Source organism: Scyliorhinus canicula, chromosome 6 (assembly GCF_902713615.1).
Source record: "Scyliorhinus canicula chromosome 6, sScyCan1.1, whole genome shotgun sequence".
Taxonomy (NCBI): Eukaryota; Metazoa; Chordata; class Chondrichthyes; order Carcharhiniformes; family Scyliorhinidae; genus Scyliorhinus; species Scyliorhinus canicula.
The window spans coordinates 96,568,028-96,580,825 of record NC_052151.1 but is presented as its reverse complement, the minus strand read 5'-3'; the positions used below and the strand labels follow the sequence as shown (position 1 = coordinate 96,580,825).

The 12,798-nt window shown below is 45.5% G+C and overlaps 1 protein-coding gene across 1 annotated transcript in view; it reads left to right on the top strand.

Annotated features, from left to right (window-relative positions):
• The window catches only part of tbc1d32 (TBC1 domain family, member 32), a 348,975-nt gene that overhangs the window by 171,296 nt on the left and 164,881 nt on the right, over positions 1 to 12,798 (top strand). Inside the window, 2 exon segments of the mRNA XM_038799703.1 lie at positions 5,930 to 6,049; positions 9,324 to 9,412. Coding sequence (XP_038655631.1) covers positions 5,930 to 6,049; positions 9,324 to 9,412 — 209 coding nt within the window.

Below are 12,798 nucleotides of genomic sequence, written 5' to 3'. Positions count from 1 at the left end.
CCGCGATCTGGATCCCACCCATTGTGGGCAGGATCAGTATTTGGAAAATCTACTTATTAGAGTGAATAATCAGTCTCACTCTTAACATGCGCTCACCTAATCTACTTGAGGCTTTGGGATCTAACCCCTTCGCCTTGGACATAGTGAACCAGCTGGGATTCATTATATCTTTAATTCCAGATATTTATTGGATTCAATTTCCACCATCTGCCACGGCGGATTCAAACCCGGGTCATCAGATTATTACCCTGGGTCTCTGGTTCACCAGTCTCGTGACAATACCACTACGCCACCGCCGCCCAGGATGCTGGCTGAGCTGGACAGTCTGAGCTATGAGGATAGATTGGAAATGCTGGGCGCGATTCTCCGCTCCCCACGCCGGGTGGGAGAATCGCAGGAGGGCCGGGTGAATCACGACATGCCGCCCTGGCACCCCCCCCCCCCCCCAACGTTCCCCCCCCCCCCCCCCCCCACCCCCCCAAACGCGGACACGCCGCTCGGAGAATCGCCACTCAGCGTTTCTCACGGCGACCGCCGATTCTCCGGCCCGGATGGGCCAAGCAGCCTGACGAACCCGACCGGTTCACGCCGGCGTCAACCATACCTGGTCGCTGCCGGCGTGAACATCGTGCGACCGGTAAGTGTAGGGCCTGTGGGGGGCGGAGGGAGGATCGAGCACCACGGGTGTGCTCATGAGATGTCTGGCCCGCGATCGGTGCCGACCGATCGTCGGGCCGGCGGCTCTAAAGGATGCACTCTTTTCCATCCGCCGCCCCGCAAGATCAAGCCACCATGTCTTGCGGGGCAGCGGAGGGGAAGACGGAAACTGCACATGAGCGGTTTGCGCCAGCCAACCTGCGCATGCGCGGCTGATGTCACTTAGGCGCCGCTGGTCACGTCATTCCCGGCGCGCTGCTTTGACGCAAGCGTCAAGGCCAGGCGCTCGGGATTCACGCGCCGCCGCTCGTAGCCCCCCGGGGGGGTGGGGGGGAATTGGGGGCGAGGAGCGGCCTCCGACACTGGAGTGAAACACTCCGGGTTTCACTCCGGCGTCGGCATGTTTCTCTCCATTTCGGAGAATCCCGCCCGCTGAGTCTGTTTTCCTTGGAGCAGCGATGGTTGAGAAGGGGACCTTATAGAGGCATATAATATTATGAGGGATAGGTTGGATGGAAAGGAAGGCACTTTTTAAATCTCAATTGAGGGGTCAATAACCGAGGAGCATAGATTTGAACTAAGAGGTAGAAGGCTAAGAAGGAAGTTGAGACCAAACCTTTTCACCCAGAGATTGGTGGGAGTCTGGAACTTACTGCCTGAAAAGGGTGGCTGAATCTGCCAGGGCTTTGGGCCAAGCGCTCGAAAATGGGATTAGTATAGTCAGATCTTTGTTGACCAGCATGGACATTATGGACCAAATGGCCTCCTCGTACGGTACAAGCATCTATGAATCTTTGGTCAATAAGATGGTCCAGTACATAGAACATAGAACACTACAGCGCAGTACGGGCCCTTCGCCCCTCGATGTTGCGCCGACCTGTGAAACCATCTGAAGCCTATCTGACCTACACTATTCCATTTTCATCCGTATGTCTATCCAGTGACCACTTAAATGCCCTTAAAGTTGGCGAGTCTACTACTGTTGCAGGCAGGGCGTTCCACACCCCTACTACTCTCTGAGTAAAGAAACTGCCTCTGATATCTGTCCTATATCTATCACCCCTCAATTTAAAGCTATGTTCCCTCGTGTTGGTCATCACCATCCGAGGAAAAAGACTCTCACTGTCCACCCTATCTAACCCTCTGACTATCTTATATGTCTCTATTAAGTCACCTCTCAGCCTTCTCCTCTCTAACGAAAACAACCTCAATTCCCTGAGCCTTTCCTCGTAAGACCTTTCCTCCATGCCAGGCAACATCCTAGTAAATCTCCTCTGAACCCTTTCCAAAGCTTCCACATCCTTCCTATAATGTGGTGACCAGAACTGCACGCAGTACTCCAGGTACGGCCGCACCAGAGTTATGTTCAGCTGCAGCATGACCTTGTGGTTCCGAAACTCAATCCCCCTGCTTATAAAGGCTAGCACACCATATGCCTTCTTAACAGCCCTATTAACCTGGGTGGCAACTTTCAGGGATTTATGTACCTGGATGCCGAGATCTCTCTGTTCATCTACACTACCAAGAATCTTGCCATTAGCTCAGTACTCTGCATTCCTGTTACTCCTTCCAAAGTGAACCACCTCACACTTTTCCGCATTAAACTCCATCTGCCACCTCTCAACCCAGCTCTGCAGCTTATCTATGTCCCTCTGTATCCTATAACATCCTTCAGCACTATCCACAACTCCACCGACCTTTGTGTCATCTGCAAATTTACTAACCCATCCTTCTACACCCCTCTTCCAGGTCATTTATAAAAATGACAACAGCAGTGGCCCCAAAACAGATCCCTTGCGGTACACCACTAGTAACTGAACTCCAGGATGAACATTTGCCATCAACCACCACCCTCTGTCTTCTTTCAGCTAGCCAATTACTGATCCAAACCGCTAAATCACCTTCAATTCCATACTTCCTTATTTTCTGCAATAGCCTACCGTGGGGAACCTTATCAAACGCCTTACTGAAATCCATATACACCACATCAACAGCTTTACCCTGATCCACCTGTTTGGTCACCTTCTCAAAAAACTCAATAAGGTTTGTGAGGCATGACCTACCCTTTACAAAACCGTGTTGACTATCGCTAATCAACTTGTTCTTTTCAAGATGATTATAAACCCTATCTCTTATAACCTTTTCCAACATTTTACCCACGACCGAAGTAAGGCTCACAGGTTTATAATTACCAGGGTTGTCTCTACTCCCCTTCTTGAACAAGGGGACAACATTTGCTATCCTCCAGTCTTCCGGCACTATTCCTGTCGACAAAGACGACATAAAGATCAAGGACAAAGGCTCTGCAATCTCCTCCCTGGCTTCCCAGAGAATCCTAGGATAAATCCCATCTGTCCCAGGGGACTTATCTATTTTGACATTTTCCAAAATTGCTAACACCTCCTCCTTTTGAACCTCAATTCCATCTAGCCTGGTCGACTGAACCTGAGTGTTCTCCTCGACAACATTGTCTTTCTCCAGTGTAAACACTGACGAAAAATATCCATTTAACGCTTCCCCTATCTCCTCTGATTCCACACACAACTTTCCACTACTATCCTGATTGGCCCTAATCTTACTCTAGTCATTCTTTTGTTCCTGATATACCTATAGAAAGCCTTAGGGTTTTTCCTTGATCCTATCCGCCAACGACTTTTCGTGTCCTCTCCTCGCTCTTCTTAACTCTCCCTTTAGGTCCTTCCTGGCTAACTTATAACTCTCAAGTGCCCTAACTGAGCCTTCATGTCTCATCCTAACATAAGCCGCCTTCTTCCTCTTGACAAGTGCTTCAACTTCCTTAGTAAACCACGGTTCCCTTGCTCGACAACTTCCTCCCTGCCTGACAGGTACATACTTATCAAGGACACGCAGTAGCTGTTCCTTGAAAAAGCTCCACATTTCGATTGTACCCATCCCCTGCAGTTTCCTTCCCCATCCTATACATCCTAAATCTTGCCGAATAGCATCATCATTGCCTTTCCCCTAGCTATAATTCTTGCCTTGCGGTATATACCTATCCCTGCCCATTGCCAAAGTAAACATAACCGAGTTGTGATCACTATCACCAAAGTGCTCACCTACATCTAAATCTAACACCTGGCCGGGTTCATTACCCAGTACCAAATCCAATGTGGCCTCGCCCCTTGTTGGCCTGTCTACATACTGTGTCAGAGAACCCTCCTGCACACACTGCACAAAAACTGACCCATCTATAGTACTCGAACTATAGTATTTCCAGTCAATATTTGGAAAGTTAAAGTCCCCCATAACAACTACCCTGTTACTCTCGCTCCTGTCGAGAATCATCTTTGCAATCCTTTCCTCTACATCTCTGGAACTATTCGGAGGTCTATAGACAACTCCCAACAGGGTGACCTCTCCTCTACTGTTCCTAACCTCGGCCCATACTACCTCAGTAGACGAGTCCTCAAGCGTCCTTTCTACCGCCGTAATACTTTCCTTGATTAACAATGCCACACCCCCCCCTCTTTTACCATCTTCTCTGTTCTTACAGAAACATCTAAATCCTGGAACCTGCAACAACCATTCCTGTCCCTGCTCTACCCATGTCTCCGAAATCGCCACAACATCAAGATCCCAGGTACCAACCCATGCTGCAAGCTCACCCACCTTATTCCGGATGCTCCTGGCATTGAAGTAGACACACTTCAAACCAGCGTCCTGCTTGCCGGTGCCCTCTTCGAACTTTTAACCCTGTCCCTGACCTCACTACTCTCAACATCCTGTACACTGGGACTACAATTTAGGTTCCCATCCCCCTGCTGAATTAGTTTAAAACCCCCCCGAAGAGCACTAGCAAATCTCCCCCCCAGGATATTGGTACCCCTCTGGTTCAGGTGAAGACCATCCTGTTTGTAGAGGTCCCACCTACCCCAGAATGAGCCCCAATTATCCAGGAAACCAAAACCCTCCCTCCTGCACCATCCCTGTAGCCACGTGTTCAACTCCTCTCTCTCCTTATTTCTCACTTCACTAGCACGTGGCACGGGTAACAACCCAGAGATAACAACTCTGTTTGTTCTAGCTCTCAGCTTCCACCCTAGCTCCCTGAATTCTGTCTCAAATCCCCATCTCTCTTCCTACCTATGTCGTTGGTACCTATTGGACCACGACTTGGGGCTGCCCCCCCCCCCCTTAAGGATCCCAAAAACACGATCAGAGACATTACGGACCCTGGCACCTGGGAGGCAACACACCAACCGTGAGTCTCTTTCGTTCCCACAGAACCTCCTGTCTGTTCCTCTAACTATGGAGTCCCCAATGACAAGTGCTCTGTTCCTCTTCTCCCTTCCCTTCTGAGCAACAGGGACAGACTCTGTGCCAGAGTACTGCTGTTTTTTGGAAGAATGGCATATTTGCAAAATATAAGAATAAAGAACTTCTAGATTACTCAATTTTCTTTTTGGCCAATAAAGTGTGGGCACTGTTGTAAAGCAGAAAATGTGGCAAGGCCCTACAAACCGTACTGGGACAAACAGCTGTCCCCTGTTTTAGTTGAAAGATAAACATTGGCCAGTACAATGGGTGAAGTGCCTGTTTTTCTTCATGTTGTATTATATGATCATATACTTCAACCTGAGAGAGCAGACAGGCCTTGCATTCATCTCACCTGAAATACAGCACGATACTCCCTCAGTACGGCTCAGAAATGTCATCTCGATCTGGAGTGAGGGTTGAACTGAAATCCTTTTGAGATGGATCTGTTTCACTGAGCCAAGCTGATGTGAGTTTTATAGAACCTTAGATATGAATACATATTAGTAACTATTTAAAATATCTATCAGTCCATGTCCATTGTTCAAAACAGGTCTGTCAGTTATCACATTTAGCCATGTATGGAGGGGGTGGGGGAGGTTAGGGGAGGAGGTGGGGGATGTTAGGGGGTTGGGGGAAGACTTGCATTTATATAGTTTCTTTCACAATCACCAAATGTTTCAAAGCACTTTACAGTCTCTGAAGTACTTTGAAGTGTAGTCACTTTTGTGGATGTTTGTAATTACCATGAAGACAGTTTATATATAGGTGTGACAATTAGGTGTATTTGGGCTGGGGACAATTAACTGGTCATGATCTTGTTGAATATGACGTTGCAATTTGTATTCTAAACAAAAAATACATGTGCATTAAACCTCTTCTAATCACTATATCATATTTATGGTTTTATGTTGGATAATTTTTCTTCATTATAACTATGAAACCCATTTCATTTTTATAAATATTAATATCATGTTTGTGTCTTCATGTTTTCAAGTCATTCCTAGCTCTGGTGAACCTGCTTTCGTCTTTCTACGCTGTGTATGAACTTATAGGCAATCTGCCATTGCCAAACAAGGGATCATACTCCTTGCGTGAAGTGCCCACCTCAATTGTTGTAAGTGAACAGCATTTGTTTTCAATTACTTTATAGTTGTTGATTTATTATTGCTATTAAAAGTTCTGCATATTTTTTAGATAAATTTGTTTACCTTAAACTTTAGCAATAGGAGCTTTCTTTTGTCAAATGAAGTGACAGTTTTCTTTTTAAAATTCCTTTTTGGGTTGTTGTGTCACTGGCAAGGCCAGCATGTATTACCCATCCATAGTTGCCCTGGACAAGGTGGTGGTGAACCTCCCTTTCATGCTGTAATCTGTGTGATGAAGATGCTCTCACAATGCTGCTAGGTAACAAGTTCCAGGATTTTGAACTAGCGACATTGAAGAAATAGTATGTCCAAGCCAGGATAGTGTATAATTTGGAGGGTAGCTTGAACACAGTGGTGTTGTCATGCACCTGCTGCCCTTGTCCTACCAGATGATGGAGTTAAACATTTGGGAAATGCTGCTGAAGAATCTCTCACTGTTTGCAATGAATCCTGAAGCTAGTACACACCGCAACAATGGAATGTCAGCGATGACGTGATTGAATGTTTCAGTCAATGGATGGGATATTGATGAAGAGACTGCTTTGTCGTAGTCAGTGTCAAGCTACTGAGTGGGGTTGGAGCTACATCTATACAGACAAGTGGAGAATATTCCATTACACTCCTGATGTGCCGTGCACAGATAGAGGCATCAGGGAGTCATGAGGTGAGCCCCTTGATGCAAAATACCCAGGGTGAAATTCTCCGCACTCACGACGGTGCGGAGAATAGCGGGGGTCGTAAATTTTTGCGGCCACGCTAGTCTGACGCCCTCCCGCTATTCTCCCCACGCCCGACTCCCGACACGAATCGCTGCTGCCGTTTTTTTTACGGCAATCAGCGATTCTCAGCTGGCCAATGGGCCGAAGTCCAAGCCCTTTACGGCCGTTTTTACGAACGGCAAACACACCTGGTCTGACCGTTCGTAAAAACGGCCGTAAAGTTCGGATCTTGGCAACCATGGCACCGATTGGCACGGCAGTACCACGGCCGTGCCAAGGGTGCCATGGGCCCGTGATCGATGGGCACCGATCGCGGGCAGCGGGTCCGATTCCCGCGCACTCTTTGTCCTTCCGCCGCCCCGCTGTATCCATTTGCGGGGCGGCTGAAGTGCATCCCGGCCCGCGCATGCGCGGGTTTCGCGCAAATGCGCGATGACGTCATCCGCGCATGCGCGGGTTGGAGTCTTCCAATCCGCGCATGCGCGGCTGACGTCATGTGACGCGTCAGCCGTCGCAAACTCTGGCAAGCGGGCTTAACAAAATTCGTTAAGCCCGCGATGCCGGAGTTCACGGCGGCGGCATGCTAGCCCCGACCGGGGACCAGAATCGGTTCCCGGTCGGGGGGGGGGGAAGGCTGGCGTCAAACCCGCCCGTTTTTGACGCCAGCCTTACGATTTCTCCCTGACCTTATCTAGTAAGCATGACATTTATGTGGCTGACCCAGTGCATTTACTGTTCCATGATTTTGATACTGTGGAACTTTGTGATGGTAATGTCATTGACTGTGAAGAGGAGGTGAGTATGCTCTTTTGTAGATAGTGCACAATGTAGCCACAGTGCACCATTGGTAGAGAAAGTGAATGTTTAAAGCAATGGAGGCTGTCAATTAAGCAGGGTACTTTGTCCTTGATGGTGTAGAGTTTTTTGAGTGTTGGATCTGCACTCACCTAAGGAAGTTGACAGCATTCCAGCACACTTCAGATATTGTGCCTTGTAGATGGGAGAAAGACCTTGGGTAGTCAGGAGTTGAGTTACTCATCAGAGAATGCCCAGCCTCTGATCTTCTGTTGTGGCCATAATATTCATGTGACTCGTCCAGTTAAGTTTCTATCAATCGCAATGCCCCAGGGTGTTGATGGTGGGCATTCAACAGTGGTAATGCCATTGAATATCATTGTTTAAACATTTTGATCTCAACATAGATATATAGAAGATAGACGCAGGGGGAGATCTTTTGGCCCTTTGAGCCTGCTCTGCCATTTATCACGATCATGGCTGATCATCCAACTCAATAGCCTAATCCTGCTTTCCCCCCATAGCCTTTGATCTCATTCGCCCCAAGTGCTATATCTAGCCGCCTCCTGAATATATTTAATGTTTTAGCATCAACTATTTCCTGTGGTAATGAATTCCACAGGCTCACCACTCTTTGGGTGAAGAAATGTCTCCTCATCTCTGTCCAAAATGGTTTACCCTGAATCCTCAGACTGTGACCCCTGGTTCTGGACACACCCACCATCGGGAACATCTTCCCTGCATCTACCCTGTATAGTCCTGTTAGAATTTTATAAGTTTCTATGAGATCCCCCTCATTCTTCTGAACTTCAGCAAGAACAATCCTAACCTTGTCAATGTCTCCTCGTATGACAATCTCAACATCCCTGGAATCAGTCTGGTAAACATTCGCTGCATTCCCTCGGGAGCAAGAACGTCCTTCCTCAGAAAAGTAGACCGACACTGCATATAATATTCTAGTTGTGGCCTCACCAAGGCCCTGTATAATTGCAGCAACACATCCCTGCTTCTGTACTCGAAACCTGTTGCAATGAAGGCCAACGTACCATTAGCCTCCTTTACCGCCTGCTGCATCTGCATGCTTACCTTCAGCGACTGATGCACACGGACACTGCACATCCTCTCTCCCAATTTACAACCACTCAATAGTAATCTGCCTTACTGTTTTTGCTTCCAAACATCAGCAATCTTTCAGTATATGGCATATATATTGCATTGTAAATGACATACAGTTACATGTACTCATTTATTTCACCCCAAGTCAATTGCCCCAATGCAGGCGGTATGGTGGCGCAGTGGTTAACACTGCTGCCTTACGGTGCCGAGGACCCGGGTCACTTTAGCTGTGGGGTTTGCACATTCTCCCCGTGTCTACGTGGGTCTCATCCCCACAACCCAAAGATGTGCAGGGTAGGTGGATTGGCCATGCTAAATTGAGCCATAATTGGAAAAACATAATTGGATTCTTTATATTTATTTTTAAAATTGCCTCCATATGATGTTTCCCTGCGAGAATACTAGTTTAAAATATTCACAAAATGGGATTCTATATTCCATGATTGTATATAGATCCTTTATACAGACTCATTGAACGATTAATTTGTTGAAGTGTATATGTCCACAAAATATATAAAGTAAACTTTCGAATCTAGTCATTTTCTATAATTTATACTTTTAAACATGTGTTTATGGTACTTAAAATTGATTTTTTATTTATTTTTCTTCAAAGGATGTAATTGATCGGCTGATAATTGTGAATTCGAATGCCAAAATACACTCCCTATTTAACTATGAACATTCCCATATGTTTGGTGTTAGGTAAGCTGGAATCCTGTTCTTTAAAGCTGCAAAATTTGTTGATTGACATACTTGTTAATTTCAAATATTAAATAATATTGTACTGGAAATTCTTTATTGACCATTTCAAATGTAGCCTGTGCTTAGAAATCCTTAGTTGTTATTCCTCCCTCCCTAATTTTAAATGGGTGTTCAAATTAATCTTAGTATCCTGACGATCACCCCAAGAGAGATAAAGCAACTTGGCATACATGAGGGACTGTGTCTGGGAGACATGCATATAATTCAGCTAACCATTGGATAAAATGACTGAACTATAGAGAGAACTGAGTTGTAGTGTTAATTTCAATCGCTGATGGATATGTTCATCTCTGTTAAGAAATTATATTAAGTTTGTGCAGCAGGCATATTTATGACTGAGTGATTTGTGTCACCTTCGGTCTTGTCACCTAGAGAACTATGTGGAATGAAATTAGATTCTTGATACTCTTGAAACATCATTAATTTTTTTGTTTAAGGGATGGGGGCTTTGCTGGCAAGGCCAGCATTTATTGCCCATTCCTAATTGCTCTTGAGAAGGTACTGTAATCATGTACTGTAGGCATTCCACATTGTTGTTATGTAAGAAGGTCCAGGATTTCCATCTTTTAAAATACAACGTTTAGATTTCAAGGCTGGGCGTAATGACTAAATCTAGCTATGTTTAGTGTGTTTTATGACGTGATGCATTGGTGTATTGTTTTATTTATCATTCCAGAAGGTGACATTGTTTCTGCTATTATCCTTCCTAAAGAATTATTTACTTACTATTTATTCAAACATTCTGAGTGCATGCAAATAAAAGCAAAATATTGTGGATGCTGGAAATCTAAAATGAAACAAAATACCCGATAAACTCAGCAGACCTGGCAGCAGACCTGCTGAGTTTATCCTACATTTTCTGTTTTTATTCTGAATGTACTGCAGGGGTATCATTGCAACCGATGCTTGGGTTAAGGAAATTACAGAGCTTTTCTTTTATATCGAATGGGTGAGGTTCCTGGTCTCTCTTGACAAATTATTTCAAACATTTGTAATATCAACAATTTTTACTGTAAAAGGAAGGCACAATTTTATTCCTGGTTTGTAGATGAGACACAAGGCAGTGTGATTTTTCTGGCCATTCTCGCCAGTGGGATCTTTTGATCCCACCAATGGCGAACCCCAGCCGTGGATTTCCTGGCGGTGGGGGTGGATTCAATGGGAACTCCCAATTACAGTGGCCAGACCAGAAGATCCCGCCACCGACCAACAGCAGGCTGCCTCCTGCCACTCCGAAACACATTGTGGGGACCTGGAAAATCCCCCCCTTAAATTTTGTAAAATTAATTTTACAACAGCAATGACAACTTGCAATTTCTAAAGCGTTTTTAAATAGAAAAAAAAGTCCCAAGGTACCTTACAGGGATGTACGAAAAATATTAATGCCAAACCAAGAAAGGTAACTTAAAATATGCGATCAATGCATTGCCTTTAAAGAAAATTTTAAAGCTGTGGGGCGCAGAAAAATTAGGATTTGTGGTTCAGATCATGGTGCCTTGGGAACTGAAAATGTAATTTCCGAACATATGGAAAGGGAGGGGTGGTGGGCTCGTCAGGATGCACAAATGCCAAGAATTAGAGAAAGGAGATGTCCAGTTGGGTTGGACAGGAGTTGCTATAATACTTTACAGATTTGAGAGGGGAAAGGCCAGGAAATGGTGATGTAACACAAGAATGAGAATTTTAAATTATCTTTTCAGGGACTGGGGAACAATTTAAGTTAGCAATATCAGGGAAATAGACAGGAATAGACATGCAAGATGGGATACAGGCAGAACCATTTTGAATGAGCGAAATGCGGAGGATAGGCAGTCAACCAGGAGAACGTTGGATGACAGTTTTAATGACAGGTGGCTGTGATGCAGGTGAAAGCATGGATGATGTGTGAGTTTGTGATGGAGAGGACGTGGGGTTGGAAGCTCATTTTCGGGGTTAAATAGAACAAATACAAATGAAATATTTCTAACAGTCTGCTTCAGATATTAAGGGGTGAAAACAGTTTTGTAGGGTTAAGAGTCCTTGGCAAGGACTTGATGGTGATGATATACTCTTAAAAATGTATGGCTGGAAGAAATTACGGCTAACTCAAGACTAGCTGTTATTTCACACAGGTGGTTAAGGCCTTTACAAGTTGAATAAGAATACAGGATCATTACTTTTCTTCAAGCCATTTGGGTAGTATGTACATAATTACAAGAGTTACAATAGCACACCGTTTCTTTGTCATTGGAAACTTTAGAGGTTTTGTGTTCAGGGATACAATTGCTAACACACCATCTAAAACTCTCATTTGGTATTGCACTTGCCTTAATTCTCATGAAAATAGGTGTCGCTACCATTCTAATAATTTTATCCACCATTCTTCCATCTGGTTGCTTATTTTGTCAAATTAATTTTGTAGATTCTCAGCATTTATTCAATTTTAGGAGTCTCACATCTGCAGCCCCTTTTACAACTTAATTGTAAATATTTAGTACTCTCCAGCGTTATTTGCGTTTGTTCTCCCAGTTTCAAGTTTCTTTCCCCTTAATACTTTTGTTTAAAGTGAGTGCTGACAAACACATCAGGGTACTGACTTAAAAGGTCCAATTATGCAATAAGGACAATACACAAATCAGTGTTTCTGCATCAAGCTACTTCTCATTTCCAAGCTATTGCACCTCAAATGATCATTCACACTTAAATTTGACACGGGGCGCAATTCTCCAGCTTTGTTACGGTCTCGCTCAAGCAAAATGAGGCCGGTGAATAGCAGGAGAGGCCAAAAACAAGAACCGCGTAGGCGCCAAACAGTTTGTGTTGCAAACTGCCCGCTCCCAGAGGCGAAATTGTGATCTCGCTGTAGCATGACGAGAAACCAATTATCAACACTTGAGCCCCATTTCCATACAATTAGTGAGAACCACTCCATATCCAACGGCCTCCCGTCATTCATCGGCATCCCCAGCAAGTGGTCATGCTGGCGCCAATTAGTATTCCTTTTGGTTAACGTAAACTTGGCAGAAGGGCTTCTGTGGGGAGCCAAGGAGGTGAGTAGCCTTCTTTGTTCAAAGTCAAAGAGCCCAGGGGCGCTGGGCTTGGCAACTCCGTGCTTTGCTGGTGGATGGGAGACCATCGCCTGGGGTTGGGGGATCCTCTGCAGAGGTGGGTTGCCATCAGAGAGTGAGGGGGGGGGCGCTAGGAGGGGGCAACCCATGTGGCACCACCATGCCAACCCCTGAATCATGTGTACCCATTCCTGGGGCAAGCCTTGTCCATGCCTGTCTGCCCCACTAACCGTCTATGACCCACACAGATGCTGAGGCCACTGGCTGTGTGGCTGAAGG